General features: G+C 36.2%; 2 protein-coding genes across 4 annotated transcripts in view; one reads left to right on the top strand and one right to left on the bottom strand.

Annotated features, from left to right (window-relative positions):
- GNG10 (G protein subunit gamma 10) overlaps nucleotides 1–21714 on the top strand; it is a 140886-nt gene that overhangs the window by 74632 nt on the left and 44540 nt on the right. The window contains exon 3 of one of the 2 annotated variants that reach the window (XR_013519840.1): nucleotides 1–21714. This exon is cut by the window's right edge and continues 7202 nt beyond it. The gene's annotated coding sequence lies outside the window, so the exon portion shown is untranslated. The other variant, XR_013520319.1, reaches the window with a different exon arrangement.
- SHOC1 (shortage in chiasmata 1) overlaps nucleotides 1–21714 on the bottom strand; it is a 106196-nt gene that overhangs the window by 57501 nt on the left and 26981 nt on the right. Inside the window, exons 1-4 of one of the 2 annotated variants that reach the window (XM_035254650.3) lie at nucleotides 10223–10551; nucleotides 9765–9918; nucleotides 9467–9578; nucleotides 7689–7842 (exon numbers count right to left, since the gene is read on the bottom strand). In XM_035254650.3, the coding sequence (XP_035110541.2) occupies nucleotides 7689–7842; nucleotides 9467–9578; nucleotides 9765–9918; nucleotides 10223–10310 (508 nt within the window). In that variant the 5' untranslated portion in view covers nucleotides 10311–10551. Of the gene's footprint in view, nucleotides 1–7688; nucleotides 7843–9466; nucleotides 9579–9764; nucleotides 9919–10222; nucleotides 10552–21714 lie in introns of those variants that run through there. The other variant, XM_054258891.2, reaches the window with a different exon arrangement.

A 21714-nucleotide genomic window follows, 5' to 3' on the forward strand; every position in this document is an offset into this window, starting at 1 on the left:
AGAGAAGCAGATTTATACTTCTGAAGAAAATGCTAACTTAGGTGAGTAACTATTCCCCCATGCACACCCCTTGTTACCCCTCAAATGTCAATCAAAATTACCAAAGGGAAATAAAAATGGAAAAATCTACATAATCACTGGAAGGTAAGATAGGGTGGGTAATCCATAAGCCGCAAACTTAAAGAATGAAATCAGTTTGAAGGGTTTCATCTCTATTGATATGTGATGACTTCCTTTGCCTTGCTTAGCTGGAACTCTACTTCTCTATATTAATATTGCCACTTTGGCTTTCGCTTTTCTTTTTTTTATCTTCCTTCTTTCCTCCCTCTCTTTTTTCCTCACTTCTTCCATCCTTTCCAGCTGTCTGACACATTTTACCTTTTATCTCCTTCCTTCCCTCCTTCCCTCTTCCTTTCCCTCCCTTCCTCCTTCCTTCCTTTTCCTTTCTCTCTCTCTCTTTCCTTCCTTCTTTCTCTCTTTCATTTCTCCATCCTCATTCCTTTCTAGCTGTCTGACGCATTTTGCCTATCCCTTTTTTATCTTTTGGATTTCTTTCTTCCCTCCCTCCTTTTCTTCCTGCTTTCCTTCTCCTCCCTGGATGTCTGACACATTTTGCCTATCCTTTTATTTTCCCCTCCCTCCCTCTTTTCCTTCCATCTCCAGATGTCATAAATTTTGCCTATCCCTTTATTTTTTACCTTTTGGTTTTTTTTCTCTCTCTTTCCTTCCTTCCTTCCTTCCTTCCTTCCTTCCTTCCTTCCTTCCTTCCTTCCTTCCTTCCTCCCTTTCTTCCTTCCTTCCTTCCTTCTTGGCTCAACTCTTGTAAACACCATACATGGTGGTTCTTTATGGTAAGACATTTTCTTTTTTTTTTTTTGTATTTTGTTGTTTGTGAAATTGTGATGCATCTTACAATCTGTATGTGCATTTAGAATGTTTCCTTCTTCCCTAAAAATTCTTAAGTTGATAATATATCTTGCAGTTGATAGGATCTTTGAATCAGACATATGGTCATTATATTTCCTTTTTAAATTTAATCTAAGAATCAGTCTCTTTTTTAATAGAGAAGCTTAACCTATTTACGTTTATTTAAACAAAGGCGATACTTTTATAATCTTATTTTATGCTTCCAATGCCTTTCGCTTGCTTTGCTCTCCTTTATTTCCATAGAATTAAATCTATTGTTCAGAGTTTTTTTTCTTTGTTAGTTTGGAAATTATACATTTTTTTTTTCAACTTTTATTTTAAGTTGAAGGTACATGTGCAGGACGTGCAAGATTGTTATATAGGTAAGCATGTGCCATGTGGTTTGCTGCACAGATCATCACATCACTAAGGTAGTAAGCCCAGCATTCATTAGCTATTCTTCCTGATGCTTTTCCTCCTCATATGTCACCCTCTGAAAGGCCCCAGTGTGTGTTGTTCCCCCCACCGTGTGTCCACGTGTTCTCATTATTCAGTTCCCATTTATAAGTGAGAACATGCAGTGTTTAACTTTCTATTCCTGCATTACTTTGCTGAAGACAATGACTTCCAAGTCTATCCATGTCCCTGCAAAGACATAATCTCATTCATTTTTATGGCTGTACAGCATTTCATGGTATATACTTACCACATTTCTTTATTCAGTCTATCATTGATGGACATTTTGATTGGTTCCATGCCTTTGCTATTGTGAATAGTGCTACGATGAATATATACATGCATGTATCTTTATAATAGAATAATTTATATTCCTTTGGTTATATAGCCAGTAATGGGATTGCTGGGTCAAATGGTATTTCTGCTTCTAGGTCTTTGAGGAATCACCACACTGTCTTCCACAATGGTTGTACTAATTTACACTCCCACCAACAGTGTAAAAGCATTCCTTTTTCTCCACAACTTTGCTAACATCTGTTGTTTTTTAACTTTTTAATAATAGTCATTCTGACTGGCATGAAATAGTATCTCATAGTGGCTTTGATTTGCATTTCTCTAATGATCAGTGATGTTGAGGTTTTGTTCATCTTTCTTGGCCATGTGTATGTCTTCTTCTTTCCTCCTCCTCCTCTTCCTTTTCTTTCTTCTTCTTCTTTCCTCCTCGTCCTCCTCCTCCTCCTTCTTCTGACAGAGCCTTGCTCTGTCACCCAGGCTGGATGGAGTGCAATGGTGGGATCTTGGCTCACTGCAACCTCTACCTCCCAGGTTCAAGTAATTCTCCTGCCTCGGCCTCCTGAGTAGCTGGAACTATAGGCACATGCCAACACACCTGGTTAATTTTTGTATTTTTTAGTAGAGATGGGGTTTTACCTTGTTGGCCAGGCTGGTCTCAAACTCCTGACCTCAAGTGATCCACCCATCTCGGCCTCCCAAAGTGCTGGGATTACAGGTGTGAGCCTCTGTGCCTGGCCGTATATCTTCTTTTGAGAAGTGTCTGTTCATGTCCTTTGCCCACTTTTTAATGGGGTTGTTTTCTTCTTGTACATTTGTTTGTGTTCTTTGCAGACTTTGGATATTAGACCTTTGTCAAATGGATAGATTACAAAAATTTTCTCCCATTTTGTAATTTGTCTGTTCACTCTTATGATAGTTTCTTTTGCTCTGCAGAAGCTCTTTAGTTTAATTAGATCCCATTTGTCAATTTTTGCTTTTATTGCAATTGCTTTTGGCGTTTTCATCATGCAATCTTTGCCCATGCCTATTTCCTGAATGGTATTGCCTAGATTTTTTTCTAGAGTTTTTATAGTTTGGGGTTTTACATTTAAGTCTTTAATCCATCTTGAGTTACTTCTTGTATATGGTGTAAGAAAGGGATCCAGTTTAAATTTTCTGCATATAGCTAGCTAGCTCTCCCAGCACAATTTATTAACCTTTCCCCATTGCTTATTTTTGTCAAGTTGTTGAAGATCAGATGCTTGTACATGTGTGTTCATATTTAAGTTCTCTATTCTGTTCTATGGTCTATGTGTCTGTTCTTGTACCAGTAACATGCTGTTTTGGTTACTGGTGCCTTATATCATAGTTTGAAGTTGGGTAACATGATGCCTCCAGCTTTGTTCTTTTTGCTTAGGATTGTTTTGGCTATTTGGGATGTTTTTTGGTTCCATACAAACTGTTTGCCTGTTGTTGGTGTATAGGAATGCTAGCAATTTTTACACATTGATTTGGTATCCTGAGATGTTGCTGAAGTTGCTTATCAGTTTAAGAAGATTTTGAGCTGAGAATATCTTATTTTAAATCAATGCATTATCATTAATAATATATGCATTTCAATTTTTATTTTTTCTATCTATTAAAAAAGGCTGCATCTCAGTTCTCCTATTTTTTAAATGAGAAACTTACCATATTTTTTCACCAAAACTTTCTCTTTTTGAAACAGATTAATCTAATAAAAGCTGAAATCTCTGAGATACTGATGTTTCAAATGAGATTATAATTGATTTCTTTCAAAATTATCTGGCTTTTGGTTTAAGAAAGCAGGAAAACATATATATTAGTTCTCCCTTCTAAATCCTATAGAATGACAGTAACCATCTATAAAATGTATAAAGTGAGAAGAGGAAGGAAAATTCATCTGCCGTCCAGAGTTATTAATAGAATTCTAGGAGATAAAAAGAAAATTAAAAACTAATATATAAAACAATGGAATTTTACTTTTAGCAATAGCTCCTTTGGGCCAATCTTCCTGTAGACAGCATTTATAACATTTATAACTCTGAACAAAATACATAAAATGACTGTCTGAAGGTACTACAGTCTAAAGCAGGCAGAAATGGGAAGGGGACTGATACTGAGTGAATTTCCTATTTTTATAGCTTTTCACCTGAAGGGATCACCTATTTGGTACTACCTGGGTCAACTAGAACTTGGATAAAAATCTGCAGTCTTATTATCTTGAAGAATTAGAGGACATCTCTACCTGAATTAGAGTTCATGATTACCACAACAGTTGGAAGATAAAGGAGGAAATACAGGAAGGGAGAGAGCAACAGAAGAGGAACCCCAAACTCTATGTATGTACTCTGTGTAATAAATCTCAGGATGATCCCTGAACTACACACGTATGGGGCAGATTGAAAGCATATCAGCTAAGGCTGTATATAAAGATTTCAGCTCTTTCCCACCACAGCAGAGACAAAATTTATAGTTTGAGTTAAGCCACATTAAGAGCCTACTACAACAAACAGAGAAAGTAGCTCTCTTCAAAGGAACATAGCAAACTACAGTTTCTATAATGTATCAGGTACAATGCCAGGATACAATCCAATACATTAGTAAAATGAAAAAACAGGAACATGTGACTCATTCTCTACAAAAAAATATGTCCCTGGACACTAACTGTGAGATGACTCAGATTTTGAAATTAGTATCCAAAGATTTCAAAGCAGTAATAACATAACGTAGTAATCACCATGCTAAAGGATATAGAGAAAAATATGGTTGTAATGAATGAGCAAATAGAAATTATCAGCAGTGAAAGAGAAAGTATAAAAAAGAACTAATGGAAATTTTAAAACAATATCCAAAATAAAACATTCACTGGATGGGATTCACAGAAAATTAGAGCTGACATAAGAGTCAGTGAAATTGAAGACAGAACAACAGAAATTACCCAATCTGAAAAATGATAAAGAAAATTGAATAAAAATGAACAGATGTCAGGTACAGTGGTTCATGTCTGTAATCCTAGCACTTTGGGAGGCCAAGGTGGGAGGATCACTTGTGCCCAGGAGTTCAAGACTAGCCTGAGCAACATAGTGAGACCCCGTCTCAACAATAAAAAAAGAAAGAAAGAAAGAAAAAATGAACAGAGCTTCAGTGACTGTGAGATAATTTATTTATCTAGTTTTTAAAACTATGCATCTTTGTATTTTTGTCATAAAATATAATTCTGTGGTAATCAAGAACTATTCACAAAGCAATACCCTTGTTCACTTGCCTTCAATGATGAATTCCATCAAACATTTAAAAAAAATCAACATCAATTATTTAGTCACTCCTAAGAATAGAAGTGAATGATCCTTAAGTCATTCTATGAGGCCAATATTATTCTAATACCAAAACCAGACAAAGGCATCACAGGAAAATAAAACTACAGACCAATTATTTCTTAAGAATATTGACAAAAATTAATAATCTAGTTTTAAAAAGTGGGATTTATTGCAGTAATGCAAAGTAGATTGAAAATCCCAAACTCAAAGTAATATACCATATCAAAAGGATAAAAAATTTTAAAACCATGATTATTCAATAAAAAATAATTCTAAAAAGAAAAACCTCAACAAAATACTAGTAAGCTATATTTGACAGCAGATTACAAGGATTATATACTATGATCAAGTGAGATTTTTTTTCCCCTGAGATGCAAGGATAGTTCAACATATGCAAATCAATAAATGTGATACGCTACATTAATAGAATGAGGGACAAGAACCATATGACCATCTCTATAGATGCAAAAAAGGCATTTGACAAAATTCAATATGCTTTCATGATAACTCTCAAAAAATTAGGTATTGACAAATAATGCCTACTCTCACCACTTCTACGTGGAATCTAAAAAACTGAACTTACAGAAACAGAGAATAGAAGAGTAATTACCAGAGGCTAGGGTGTAGCGGACATGAGGAGAAGTTGGTTAAAGGGTATAAACTTTCATTAACAAGATGAACAGGTTCTAGAGAACTAATGTACAGCATGGTGACTGTAGTTAATAATAATGCATTGTACACTTGAAACTTACTGAGAAAGTAGATTTTAAGTATTTTCATCACATACAAAAAAGTAAATATGAGAATATATGTTAATTAGCTTTTTATGGTAAACATTTCACAATGTATATATATAGATCAAAATGTTATACACCTTAAGTATGTACAATTTTGTCACAAAAACACTTCCTTAAAAATTCAAGTAATCCCAAAGAAGGCAGAAAAGGAGGAATTGAGAAACAAAAACAAATGAGACAAGCTTATAATTCAATTAAAAAAAATAAGCCAACTAAAATGGGCAAAGGAGCTGAGTAGACATTTCTCCAAAGAAGATATACAAATATGACTAACAGTATGTGAAAAGATGTTCGACATCCTTATTTATCTGGAAAGTGCAAATCAAAACCGCAATGAGGTATCACTTCACACCTAGTAGGATGGGTATAAAGAAGTTATATAAATATAACAAGTTTCAGAGAGGATGTAGGTAATTGGAACCCTTACACATTGTTGCAGGGAATGAAATAGTGTAGTTATTTTGGAAAACAGTCTGGCAATTCCTCAAAAAGTTAAACATATTTGATCTAGCAATTCTACTCCTAGGTATATATCCAAGAGAGATGAAAACATATGTGTGCACAAAAACTTGTACCTAAATGTTCACAGCAGTATTAATTTTAAGCTAAAAGGACAGCCCAAATATCTATGAACAGATATATGGATAGACAAAATGTGATATGGCCATACAATGGAATATTGTTTAGCCATAAAAATGAATGAAATACTGATATTATTGGATAATGCCAATAAACTTGCAAATATTATGCTAAGTGAAGTAAGTCACAGATCACATATTATATGATTCAATTTTTATTAAATGTTTGGAGTAGGCAAATCTATAGTTTTATTTACCCTTTGATCATGGGAAATAGGAAAGGAGCTATGGCTTGAGGAATCCCTGTAGCAGGCAACTTTATTGCTATACTAAGCAGTTTTATTGTTATTGTTGTCACAACCCAAAGGTACCTGGGACACTGCCTACCCCTGACCTTTCAAAAGTTTGTACAACTTTACTTGTTAGAAGTCCTCTGCGGCAATGACTTCATTTTACTTAGTACAGCATCTGAGTCAAGTGAAGGCAGGAAGTTTAACTGTATAATCACTCAATGAAGTCATTTGTTGTCCTTTACATTAGCATTTACAAAGCTAAGATTTGTGTCCTGCCAATAAGCCCATGACCCACCCTGCATTTTGAGATCTACTATATTTACAAGTTCTGGTACAGATTTGATCTACTTTCCCAGGTTGGCTTTTCATTCTCTTGCTTTGATTTGTAGGGTTATCAGAAATTCCCTGATTTAGTCTTATCTGTAAGAATTCCTTAAAGTCTGTGGTCTGTTCATGGCAAACATCACTGTTCTCAATGGATATCACAGATCCCCCTTCCATTCCTCCATATATTATATAACTTTTATCATTATAAATGGCATTTATGAGAGGACAGTTAAATATTTGGGCTCATACTGTCATTAAAAATAACTCAATAGTATTTACTAAGACTAAATGGGATGAAACCATCTAAGTTCTAAACTTTGACTCTCCTAGTCATCTGACTCCACAAATCCTCACTCTGAACTCTTTATTGTGAGCCTCTCCATAGTTAACTAATGTCAGTATAGAAGTTGATAATGTTTTCATTATTTATAAGAAAACAATTCTTTAAAAAATTTGCACAGTCATAGGTGTTTTAGTTGTATTTGTACAATTATCTTGAAATGATTAAACTTCAGAGAAGTTTTAAACCTGAAAGTCATATAAAGAGAATGACAATGAGAAAAGAATCTCATCAAAAATAATACTGAGATTTCAACAAATAACTTGCAGAACATTTTTGCAAAATCTGGAGGTTCAGAAAAATTTTAATAAACAAGAACCTATGTAACAAACATTCTTAAGTGGTTTTTACAAGTAATACATTTTAAAATTAATTCTCACCTCTTTTGAAAAGCTTTTCAATTTCATCGACATAGGTTATTATTTCTGGCACTAGGTTTAATGACTCCTTCAGTTCCGAGTGTGATGGAATATCAATTTCTTGTTTGTGGCTTGGAGGTATTAAGAAGTCATACTCAATAAGAAAACGTGATGGCTGAAAAAAACATATAGTTTTAAAAAGTTTTTAGGGAGGCTTTCCGAATAAATATTTTTGAAATTGTTTAAGTGGACAAAGTTTGCTTAAGCGATGTACACAAATTTTAAACTAAATCTGCATTCAAAATTGTCAAAGCGATATATACTTTTAAAAAACAGAAATGTAGCAACTAAAAATACATTCTATTATAAGCAATGTTCTCTCTGACTATTGTATTTTATGGTCACTCATTACATTAGTGATGTACAATACCCCTAGATGCAGAATTAGCTTCTTTTTGGCTAATAGCAAATTGTAAACATTTTAAATTAAAAACAGTAGATGAGAGATAATAAATGGGGAGAAGTGAAATGAGATCATGGAATGGAACAGATCTTTACTATGCTCCACAGAGTATGTTTCTCTTTCACTCCAACAGAACTTGACTCCTCAACAAGAGAGACTAATTCCACAACTCTCAGTGTTAACAGGGGAGGCAAGAAGGCAAGAGATACTGGAGGAATGGGGCCTATAGGTGAATTAATATTTTTACCATCATGTTCAAATTTTTACTGTAAGGAAACCCCTTAAATGCTTTAAGTCCATTAAAATTGCCAAATATAAAACATTTTAATTTGTCCTAAAAAATTTTTTTAAAGTAATTTTGTGAATACATCTATATGGGCCTAGATTTCTGAGCTTGTTCAACTGCAAAACGTTATTGCACTCTCGACTGCTAAAATTCTTTACATAATAAATATTATAATCATTTTGTGTTATTGAAACTAAATGCATCTTTAGAAGTGTGGTCTTTAATATACAAAAGATGTTATCATCCTTGTTAAACACTGGCAGAAAACTGAAATTCAGTTTTGGACCATCTATATTCTTACTCTTGCAATATTCTCATTAGCTCAAGTACTATTTTTTGTGCATCATTCACAAATCAATGTTTCTAGTTCCAGTGTCCAATTTTTAAACTAGACATCACTACTTAATTTTCTATACCCAGGTATATTGATTAGAATTATAAGAAGAGATTTTAAAGTTCCCTATGCCTGGGCTCTACATCAGACCAATTAATCAGAATACGTCTGTATAGAACTCAGGCTTTGATTTTTTTTTTTTTTTTTGAGACGGAGTTTCGCTCTTCTTACCCAGGCTGGAGTGCAATGGCGTGATCTCAGCTCACCACAACCTCTGCCTCCTGGGTTCAGGCAATTCTCCTGCCTCAGCCTCCAGAGTTGCTGGGATTACAGGCACGCGCCACCATGCCCAGCTAATTTTTTTGTAGATTATTTTTAGTAGAGACAGGGTTTCACCATGTTGACCAGGATGGTCTCGATCTCTTGAGCTCGTGATCCACCCGCTTTGGCCTCCCAAAGTGCTGGGATTACAGGCTTGAGCCACTGTGCCCGGCCCAGGCTTCGAATTTTTAAAAACTATTCAGATAATCCCAACATACGGCCAAGGCTGAGAACCACTATTTAGAAGTAATTTTGACTCCTTAATTGATACATGTTCATTCCGTTATCAAATCTTTTAATCTGATAATTGTAGACAGTCAATGTATATTATAAAAATTTACAAAAGTATGCCTCACTACTTTTATTAAAATATTATTGAAAGCAAATATTACAACCTTATTTGAACGTATTGTATCTTCTAGTTTCTCCTGACAAAAGTTCTCTTTGTCCATACAAATATCTTCTTTCCCCAAAACTTCCAAATCTTCTTGAAGAGAAAAACATCCCCTTAAAAAAATATTAATTAGTGTTTACTAAAAGCAAGTCACACTAGCTAACCAAAACATGTAATCATTAAAATTAAAGTTGAGGTAAAATAATAATAAAAAATTATTGATAACATAAGTTTGTGATCATACAAAAACATTTTCACCTCTTAAAAATATTTACAGCATTGGTCAATTAAGTAAGTACCTGAAAAAATTAGCTGCTGTGAAGATCTGTCCTTTGAAATCTAAAAGAGGATCCTTTACCAAAAATAGTTTTAGTCTACTCAAGAGAGTATGCAAGGTTGGTAGGTGATTTCTATTATTTACAAAAAGTATTTCTTCATCATCAATAAATAAATCTGAAAAGAAGTAACAAACATAAGAGAATAAGAAAAAAACTAAAAGTTATCCAAAGGGATCTAGATACTTAACGTAATCAGTCATTAGATACATTTGGGTTTTTCAATCACATTTAAACTCTAGTTCTTCATTGTACTGCTCATATAAATCATGTAGCATAGTACTGAAACAGAGGTAAAAGCACAGTAAATTTTAATATTATCCACTACACTGAGGAGTAGCCAAATATACCAAAAGAGCTGTAATGGCTAATACTTTATCAATAAAGATTAATCAATGGAGGAAAATAGCTTATGAACTTACGCTTCAAAATATCCAGGAGTAGCCTAAACAAAATTTTAAAGAAATAAAAGTATTTGACTTCTGCTGGTCCTGGTCTTCTCTGCATCATTTTACCTCTTAATATCTCCAATTAATTCCCCAGAGTATCTGACATAGAGGGAATGAAGATGGTTTGCAGTGCCTACAAAGGAGACTAACTGATTCTATTATTCTTAAGTTATATAGCAAAAAATCATACTCAAGGAGTATGATATATATTAAGAAACACTACTTAATTTCTGGAATAAATTTCTCCTCTCTGTCTCCACCCTGCCATGCTTGGGTTTCTTTAGAATCTTGGCTAACTGTCTAACAGCTTTAACAGTTTCTAAGTCACAGGAAGGAACAAAAAAACTTCCTGCAATACTTCAGTAAGTTTCTGAGTGGAAAGAGAAAAAGGAAAATATAAGTTCAGACGAAGAAGTATTCAAAAACTCAAGCTCCCAAAAAAGAAAGCCATCCTGAAGCAGAGTAATGGTTTCTTGTTCTGGGTATTGACTTTTCAGTTAAGTGATGCAGAATGGCATGAGAAAACAATAGTATCGAGTTTTCGGGTACTAATATCTCCTATGGTCAACTACATAATTGGTATGCAGGCAGCTAGGGAACATCCCTTTGCTTGGTGCTGACTTGATATGCCATAAGAAAACTTGTGGTATTAACTAGCCTCCTAATAGATATTATTTATCTGACTTAAGTTCCCAACAATCTCATGGCCGAAAGCTTCCCATGACACATCAAAGGAAGTTAGTCAATTCCATGTCTAAGGAGGGTTTATCTGAGACAGTTAAATATGGTTTATTTACTTGTATAATTCATTCTGTAAGTATTAGTGAAATCACATTAATAGTAAAAACCCAAACAGCATTAGTTTACATCCCATATCCATCTTCTGCTTCTAAATACAGATCCTCCAGCCATCTTCCCTATCTAGAGCCTCATTCTGATATTTCTGGGACCAAATGGCTGATATCTGAAGTCAATTATGTGGTCTTGTTTTCCATCCACACTTTTTGATGGAACCACTTGAGGGCAGCATCATACCACAACCAATGTTCTTTGTCATTCTACTAAGATTGTTTATAGGAAGAGTGCCACTTCCTTACATTCTTCAGGTTATATAGCATGCCCTGAAGTTTTTATTTTATTACAGCTAATATATGTACTATACAGATATAAGGAGACTGTTTTCCTCTATTGTAGAGGAATATTAAATTGTCACCAGGAAACAAAATTCTGGCTAGTTTACTATGAAAAGAAGCAGAAAAAGGTCTACTAATATAAAGGAAGAGAAGTTTATTCTTTACAAAGGACACTTTTGTTTTCCTAGAAAATTCAAGATAATGAAATGAAAACAAAGGCGTTCACTAAGTTGTCTGATAAAAATTATACAATTAATGTTTTTTTAAATATATATAAACTTGGTCATATAAATTAATGAAAAAAACATAATGTTCACCAATTTGTGAAATATCAAGGACTAAACATAAATATATTCAGAAAGCATATGCAGGAAATGACAGAACTTTATTGAAGATCATTCTTTTTTAATTTGAAGAAAAGGCAAGATAAAATACTTTCCTAGCTAGAAAGACTAACTATGGATAAAAATTTAAAGAATCCCATTACCATTTCAAGAGGTCTGTTTTAGAACTTGGAAAAGTGATTAAAAACTAAATCTGGAAGAATGTAGTTATGAGAGTAGGAAAAAGTTCTAAAAAGAGGAGATTATTAATATATGTTATAATTATATATTAAATCATTAACATTATATACTGACACAGTAATAGGCAAAATAGATCATAATAGAAAATAAAGAAATAAATTCTAATGTGGTTAAGGATTTAACATATAATGTAAGTGGCATTTTTAATCTGTGGGAAAGAAAGGACCATTTCATAAATGATATTGGGACAATTGCTAAAACACTTGAAAAAAAATTTTTATTCCTACTTTTAAACATATGTGAAAATCTAAACTAAAACTACACACTTTGGCTGGGGGTGGTGGCTCACACCTGTAATTACAGTACTTTGGGAGGCAGGTGGATCACTTGAGGTCAGGAGTTCGAGAACAGCCTGGCCTACATGGCAAAAACCCCTTCTCTACTGAGAATAAAAAATTTAGCTGGGTGTGGTGGTGGGCACCTATAACCCCAGCTACTTGGGAGGCTGAGGTAGGAGAATCACTTGAACCCAGGAGGTGGAGGTTGCAGTGAGCCGAGATCAGTGCACTCCAGCTTGGGCCACAGAGCAAGACTCTATCTCAAAAACCAAAAAAATAAAAAAAAAACCCTTGCACCTTCAAGAAAATACAAATAAATATTTATCTAATTAAGAAAAAATTTTCTAAGTATAAAAGAAATGAAAGAAACCATAAAAGAAAACAATTGGCAGAATTGGTTAGGTCCAAGTTAAATATATTTGGAGTTAATATCTTTATAAATAAAGATACAATGTATGTCAAAATATAGACAAAAGAGAAAATCATTTCACAAAAGAAAAAGATGCAGATGGTCAATAAATACCAGTAAGTTTATTAATTAATTTTTTATGCCCAGTTAGTCAACAACAAACCTGTAATTTTAAAGATGCAAATAAAAATATAATTCTTTTACCCATCACATTGGTTTAAATGCATTACTACAACATCAGCAGTAATATATCCAATGATAATAATGCTGGCATAAACAGGGCATTCTCATACCATACTAGTGGACATATAGCTTAAAAAGAACTTAAATAAATCAAATTCTAGGAATTAATGCTAAAGAAATAATTGGAAATAAGAATACATATTTATATTCATATTTGAAATTAAAAACATTAGTGCTCTCAAATTTGGATCTGTGTGATACATATATATGATTAAAAACTGCAATCATTAAAAGCCATGCTTTTGTCCAGCACGGTGGCTCACATCTGTAATCCCAGCACTTTGGGAGGCTGAGGTGGGAGGATTGCTTGAAGCTAGGAGTTTGAGACCAGCCTGGGCAACATAGGAAGATCCTGTCTCTACAAAAAAATTAAAAATTAGTCAGGCATGGTGGCACAGCTGTGGTCTCAGCTACTTAGGAGGCCAACACAGGAGGATCACTTGAGCCTGAGGGTTTAAAGGCTGCAGTGAGCTGTGATTGCAACACTATACTCCAGCCTGAGCAACAGAGAAAGACCCTGTCTCAATTTAAAAAAAAAAAAAAGAGACACAAAGCCATGCTTTTGAAGAAAACTCAAGCATATAATAAAATATTCCCAAGACTATGTTAATATTTAAAAATAATATAATGTATATGCAGTATGGTCACAATAGTAAAACAATTTATCTTTGGATTATAGAGTTATGAGTTTTTATTAAAGGGACATTCTATATATTTAAGATGTAGATATCTTAATATGTGGAAAAACATAACATTCAATCCTCATTCATGATTAAAAGCTGTTATCAAACTAGGAACAGAAGGAATCCTCCTCAACCGACTAAAGGAAATGTTTCTAATATTTCACCATTGAAAATGACATAAACATGAAATGTTAGAAGCATTTCCTTTACCATCAGAAATAAACAAGGATAGCAACTATCACGGCTTCTACTGAACAAAGTTCTAGAGGTTTTAGTCAGCATAGTCAGAACAAAAAAAAAGATGTAAATATTGTAAAGGAAGAAATAGCCGTTATTCACAGATAATATGAATATATGTATTAGAATTAGTTATTGGAATTACTATGAGAGTTTAGGAGGTAGATAAATATAAGAACATTATTGCAGATGCAGTTGCTGATAAAAAAAAGAACATTATAAAAATCAACTACCTTTTGTTACACACAAGCAATAAACAGAAACCTTAATTTAGAAATATAAATGATAATGGCAGCTAAAATAGAGTACTTATGGAAAAATCTTACATATGTAACATATTTCTGATGATAATAAAAAATATTTAAAAATAAATGATACATAAAATCTTTATGAAGTAAAATTTTAAACTTCACTGAAAGACATTAAAGACCTCAATAGGTGAACAATAGGAGATTCAAGAAGAGAGAACAGGAGAAAACAGTCATCAAAGAAATAACTCAAGAGAATGTCTTAAAACTGAAGTGTCTAAGTATCTACATGGAAAGATACACCATATATCCGGCCTAATATATAACAATAGACCCAAAAGGCACACACCATTGTGAAATTTGACAACACTGGAAGAAAAATATCATTAAAATTTTCAGGATGAAAAAATCTTTTTTTTTTTAGCTTTTTAAATTGGTGAATATTTTTATTATGATATCTAGCTTGGAGCAAATTACAAAACAGATTGTGACTTTTTCTGATGTTGCATCTTTAAGGTATAAGTTAAATGCCTTTATCCAGGATGAATTGCTGGAGAACAGGTATTCTTTTTTTTTTTAATTGCATTTTAGGTTTTGGGGTACATGTGCAGAACATGCAAGATAGTTGCATAGGTACACACGTGGCAGTGTGATTTGCTGTCTTCCTCCCCTTCGCCCACATCTGGCATTTCTCCCCATGCTATCCCTCCCCAGCTCTCCCCCACCCGCTGTTCCTCCCCTATTCCCTCCAATAGACCCCAGTGTGTAGTGCTCCCCTCCCTGTGTCCATGTGTTCTCATTGTTCATCACCCACCTATGAGTGAGAATATGCGGTATTTCATTTTCTGTTCTTGTGTCAGTTTGTTGAGAATAATGTTCTCCAGATTCATCCATGTCCCTACAAACGACACAAACTCATCATTTTGATGGCTGCATAATATTCCATGGTGTATATGTGCCACATTTTTCCAGTCCAGTCTATCATCGATGGGCATTTGGGTTGGTTCCAGGTCTTTGCTATTGTAAACAGTGCTGCAATGAACATTAGTGAGCATGTGTCCTTATAGGAGAACGATTTATAGTCCTTTGGATATATACCCAGTAATGGGACTGCTGGGTCAAATGAAATTTCTATTTCTAGGTCTTTGAGGAATTGCCACAGTCTTCCACAATGGTTGAACTAATTTATACTCCCACCAGCAGTGTAAAAGTGTTCCTATTTCTCCACATCCTCTCCAGCATCTGTTGTCTCCAGATTTTTTAATGATCGCCATTCTAACTGGCGGGAGGTGGTATCTCAATGTACTTTTGATTTGCACCTCTCTGATGACCAGTGATGATGAGCCTTTTTTCATATGTTTGTTGGCCTCATGTAGGTCTTCTTTTGTAAAGTGTCTGTTCATATCCTTTGCCCATTTTTGAATGGGCTTGTTTTTTCTTGTAAATCTGTTTTAGTTCTTTGTAAATTCTGGATATCAGCCCTTTGTCAGAGGGGTAAACTGCAAAAATTTTTTCCTATTCTGTTGATTGCTGATTCATTCTAGTGACTTTCTTTTGCTGTGCAGAAGCTGTGGAGTTTCATTAGGTCCCATTTGTCTATTTTGGCTTTTGCTGCCACTGCTTTTGGTGTTTTGGTCATGAAGTCCTTGCCTACTCCTACATCCTGAATGGTTTTGCCTAGATTTTCTTCTAGGGTTTTTATGGTGCCAGGTCTTATGTTTAAGTCTTTAATCCATCTGGAGTTAATTTTAGTGTAAGGTGTCAGGAAGGGGTCCAGCTTCTGCTTTCTGCACATGGCTAGCCAGTTTTCCCAACACCATTTATTAAACAGGGAATCCTTTCCCCATTGCCTGTTTTTGTCAGGTTTATCAAATATTTTATGGTTGTAGGTATGTTGTGTTGCCTCCGATGCCTCTGTTCTGTTCCATTGGTCTATATCTCTGTTTTGGTACCAGTACCATGCTGTTTTGATTACTGTAGCATTGTAGTATAGTTTGAAGTCTGGTAGTGTGATGCCTCCTGCTGTGTTCTTTTTGCTTAGAATTGACTTGGCTATGCGGGCTCTCTTTTGGTTCTATATGAAGTTCAAGGTGGTTTTTTTCCCAGTTCTGTGAAGAAAGTCAATGGTAGCTTGATGGGGATAGCGTTGATTCTGTAAATTACTTTGGGCAGTATGGCCATTTTCACGATATTGATTCTTCCTAACCATGAACATGGAATATTTCTCCATCTGTTTGTGTCCTCTCTTATTTCGTTGAGCAGTGGTTTGTAGTTTTCCTTGAAGAGGTCCCTTATGTTCCTAGTTAGTTGTATTCCTAGGTATTTTATTCTCTTTGTAGCAATTGTGAATGGCAGTTCGTTCTTGATTTGGCTCTCTTTCAGTCTATTATTGGTGTAGAGGAATGCTTGTGATTTTTGCACATTGATTTTATATCCTGAGACTTTGCTGAAGTTGCTTATCAGTTTCAGGAGTTTTTGGGCTGAGACGATGGGGTCTTCTAGATATACTATCATGTCGTCTGCAAATAGAGACAATTTGACTTCCTCCTTTCCTATTTGAATACCTTTATTTCTTTTTCTTGCCTAATTGCTCTGGCTAGAACTTCCAGTACTATATTGAAGTGGTGAGAGAGGGCATCCTTGTCTAGTGCCAGATTTCAAAGGGAATGCTTCCAGTTTTTGCCCATTCAGTATGATATTGGCTGTTGGTTTGTCGTAAATAGCTTTTATCATTTTGAGATATGTTACATCAATACCAAGTTTATTGAGGGTTTTTAGCCTAAAGGGCTGTTGAATTTTGTCAAAGGCCTTCTCTGTGTCAATTGAGATAATCATGTGGTTTTTATTTTTGGTTCTGTTTAGGTGGTGAATTACATTTATAGACTTGTGTATGTTGAACCAGCCTTGCATCCCCAGGATGAATCCTACTTGATCATGGTGGATAAGCTTTTTGATGTGCTGTTGCAATTGGCCAGCTAGTATTTTATTGAAGATTTTTGCATCTATGTTCATTACGGATATTGGCCTGAAGTTTCTTTTCTTATTGAGTCTCTGCCGGGTTTTGGTATCAGGATGATGTTAGTCTCATAAAATGATTTGGGAAGGATTCCCTCTTCTTGGATTATTTGGAATAGTTTCAGAAGGAATCGTACCAGCTCCTCTTTGTGTGTCTGGTAGAATTCGGCTGTGAACCCTTCTGGACCTGGGCTTTTTTTGTGTGGTAGGCTCTTAATTGCTGCCTCAACTTCAGACCTTGTTATTGGTCTATTCATAGTTTTGGCTTCCTCCTGGTTTAGGCTTGGGAGGACACAGGTGTCCAGGAATTTATCCATTTCTTCCAGGTTTACTAGTTTATGTGCATAGAGTTGTTTGTAATATTCTCTGATGATGGTTTGAATTTCTGTGGAATCTGTGGTGATTTCCCCTTTATCTTTTTTATTGCATCTATTTGGTAATTCTCTCTTTTCTTTTTTATCAATCTGGCTAGTGGTCTATTTTGTTGATCTTTTCAAAAAACCAGCTCTTGGATTTATTGAATTTTTGAAGGGTTTTTTGTGTCTCTATCTCCTTCAGTTCTGCTCTGATCTTAGTTATTTCTTGTCTTCTGCTAGGTTTTGAGTTTTTTTGATCTTGCTCCTCTAGCTCTTTCAATTTTGACGATAGGGTGTCAATTTTGGATCTCTCCACTCTTCTCATGTGGGCACTTACAGCTATATATTTTCCTCTAGAGACTGCTTTAAATGTGTCCCAAAGATTCTGGTATGTTATGTCTTCATTCTCATTGGTTTCAAAGAACTTCTTTATTTCTGCCTTCATTTCATTGTTTATCCAGTCAACATTCAAGAGCCAGTTGTTCAGTTTCCATGAAGCTGTGCGGTTCTGAGTTAGTTTCTGAATTCTGAGTTCTAACTTGATTGCACTATGGTCTGAGACTGTTTGTTATGATTTCGGTTGTTTTGCATTTGCTGAGGAGTGATTTACTTCCAATTATGTGGTCACTTTTAGAGTAGGTGTGATGTGGTGCTGAGAAGAATGTATATTCTGTGGATTTGGGGTGGAGAGTTCTCTAAATGACTATCAGGTTTGCTTGTTCCAGGTCTGAATTCAAGTCCTGGATTTCCTTGTTAATTTTCTGTCTGGTTGGTCTGTCTAATATTGACAGTGGAGTGTTAAAGTCTCCCATTATTATTGTGTGGGAGTCTAAGTCTCTTTGTAAGTCATTAAGAACTTGCCTTATATATCTGGGTGCTCCTGTATTGGGTCCATATATATTTAGGATCATTAGCTCTTCTTGTTGTATCGATCCTTTTACCATTATGTAATGACCTTCTTTCTCTCTTTTGATCTTTGTTGGCTTAAAGTCTATTTTATCAGAGATGGGAATTGCAACTCCTGCTTTTTTTTTTTTGCTCTCCATTTGCTTGGTAAATCTTCCTCCATCCCCTTATTTTGAGCCTTTGTGTATCCTTGCATGTGAGATGGGTTTCCTGGATACAGCACACCGATGGGTTTTGGCTTTATCCAATTTGCCAGTCTGTGTCTTTTGATTGGTGCATTTAGTCCATTTACATTTAGGGTTAATATTGTTATGTGTGAATTTGATACTGCCATTTTGATGCTAGCTGACTGTTTTGCCCGTTAGTTGATACAGATTCTTCATTTTGTTGATGCTCTTTAGCATTTGGTATGTTTTTGGAATGGCTGGTACTGGTTGTTCCTCTCTATGTGTAGTGCCTCTTTCAGGAGCTCTTGTAAAGCTGGCCTGGTGGTGACAAAATCTCTGAGTACTTGCTTGTTTGCAAAGGATTTTATTTTTCCTTCACTTATGAAGCTCAGTTTGGCTGGATATGAAATTCTGGGTTGAAAGTTCTTTTCTTTAAGGATGTTGAATATTGGCCCCCACTCTCTTCTGGCTTGTAGGGTTTCTGCCAAGAGATCTGCTGTGAGTCTGATGGGCTTCCCTTTGTGGGTGACCTGACCTTTCTCTCTGGCTGCCCTTAGCATTTTCTCCTTCATTTCCACCCTGGTGAATCTGACGATTATGTGCCTTGGGGTTGCTCTTCTTGAGAAATATCTTTGTGGTGTTCTCTGTACTTCCTGGACTTGAATATTGGCCTGCCTTGCTAGGTTGGGGAAATTTTCCTGGATAATATCCTGAAGAGTATTTTCCAGCTTGGATTCATTCTCTTCGTCACATTCATGTACACCTATCAAACGTAGATTAGGTCTCTTCACATACTCCCACATTTCTTGGAGACTTTGTTCATTCCTTTTTGCGCTTTTTTCTCTAATCTTGGCTTCTTGTTTTATTTCATTGAGTTGATCTTCGACTTCTGATATCCTTTCTTCTGCTTGGTCAATTCGGCTGTTGAAACTTGGGCATGCTTCGTGAAGTTCTCGTGTTGTGTTTTTCAGCTCCTTCAATTCACTCCTATTTCTCTCTAAGTTGTCCATTCTTGTTATCATTTTCTCGAATCTTTTTTCAACGTTCTTAGTTTCTTTGCATTGAGTTAGAACATGTTCTTTTAGCTCACGGAAGTTTCTCATTACCCACCTTCTAAAGTCTGATTCTGTCATTTCATCACACTCATTCTCCGTCCAGCTTTGTTCCCTTGCTGGTGAGGAGTTGTAGTCCCTTGTAGGAAGCGAGGTGTTCTGGTTTCAGGTGCTTTCCTCCTTTTTGTGCTGGTTTCTTCCCATCTTTGTGGATTTATCCACCTGTCACCTGAGTAGTTGCTGATTTTCCGATTGGGCCTCTGAGTGGACGTCCAGATTGTTGATGATGAAGTATTTTTGTTTCTTAGTTTTCCTTCTAACAGTCTGGCACCTTTGCTGTAGGACTACTGAGGTCCACTCCAGGCCCTGCTTGCCTGGGGTACACCTGTAGCAGCTGCAGAACTGTGAGGGTTGCTACCTGTTTCTTCTTCTGCTATCTTTGTCCCTGAATGATGCCCACCAAATGTCAGTCTGATCAGTCCTTTGTGAGGTGACTCTTTGGATATATGGGGGTCAGGGAGCTGCTTGAGGAGACAGTCTGTACTTTATGGAGCTCAAGTGCTGAGCTGTGAGCTCTGTTGTTCATTCAGTGCTGCTAGGCAGGTACGTTTAAGTCTGCTGCAGCAGAACTCATAAAGCCCCCTTTTTTTTTTCCTCAGGTGCTCTGTCCCGGGGAGTTAGGGCTCCATTTATGAGTATTCATTGCACTGTCCTGACCAGCAAGGAGGCAGTCTAATCACTGCTTCCCTGTAGTGGCTATGCTGAGCTGCCATGGGCTCTGCCCTGTTGCTGTGGGCTCCATCCTGCTGCCATGGGCTCCTCCCTGCTGCTGTGTGTGATTCCCTGTAGTCCTGTTTATATGGGTGTGGCTAGAGCTGCCATGATGATGATGGCCCGCCTCTGTAGTGGCGGACTCTCTGTTATGGTAGGTTGCCTTGGCAATGGCAGGTTGCCTCGGCAATGGCAGGCTGTCGGCAATGGCAGGCTATCAGCAATGGCAGGCTGTTTCAGCAATGGCAGTGTACCTCCATAGGGGTTGAGTGCCTTCATAATGGCGGATGCCCCTCCTCCTCCGATCTGCACCATCCTGGGTTCAGCTGTGCTTGCCATGAAACTCTCAACCCCGAGCATTTCCAATTGTTGTTTTGTTTGTTTTTGTGGGGGTGGGACCTGCCGAGCCTGATCATCTGGCTCCCTGCCTCAAAGCCCTTTTTTTTTTTTTAAGTTGAATGGTTGACTCTCTCCCGGGTGTTCCAGTCGCCTGCTGAAAGGGCGCCAGGATGTGTGTGATTTCCTGTGCAGCAACCCACTGCGCCGGCTGGAACCATGTTGCTGCCCGGGAATCTCCTGGCCTGGCTTTCTGTTTAAGTCCCATTTAATCAGATGAATGTGCTAATCTGCCTTCCGAAATCTCCAACTGCCGGTTTAACAGGGCAACCAAACCATTGTATTTTGTACGGAGTGCCGCTGCGCTGTGGCCCTGGCCCAAACAGCTGCGCCAGCCCAAACAGCCGCACCTGCCCAAACAGCCACGCTGGCGGCCCATGGGGCTCCTACACCTGGGAATCTCCTGGTCTGTGGGCAATAAAGATCCGTCTGGAAATGCAGTGTCCACTCACCATCTGCGATTTCACTGGAAGCTGCAATCCTGAGTTGGTCCTACAGCGCCATCTTCTCTCTCCCCAAAAAAATCTTATTAAAAAAATTTTAGGAATCAGAATGGCATTGAACTTCTCAACAGCAATACTGGAAGCTAGAATTGAATGGAACAATGTCTTTGAAATTATGAGAAAAAATATTTGTAACCTGGAATCTATAACTAATCAAACTATCAGTGAGGATAGAATTAAGACTTTTTGGATACAGAAGTTTTAAAAAAATTTACTTCCTGCATTCCTATTCTCAGGAAACTGAGTGGAAGCATTCTACTAAAAGGAGGGAATAAACTGACTAAACTGGCAGCTATAACATTGAAGAAACAAGACGCCCAGTACAAGAAAGAAGTGAACAGAATCATCAGGGATGGTGGTGATAATGACTTGTTCTAAAACTAAAATTCCCAAAGATAAAACTATTGGTAAAATTGATGCTTGAATGTGTTAAGAGGAGATTTAGACAAACGGGAGAGTTTTAAGATCAAGTTCTATGTACTAA

The sequence above is a fragment of the Callithrix jacchus genome, chromosome 1, assembly GCF_049354715.1.
Source record: "Callithrix jacchus isolate 240 chromosome 1, calJac240_pri, whole genome shotgun sequence".
Lineage (NCBI taxonomy): Eukaryota > Metazoa > Chordata > Mammalia > Primates > Cebidae > Callithrix > Callithrix jacchus.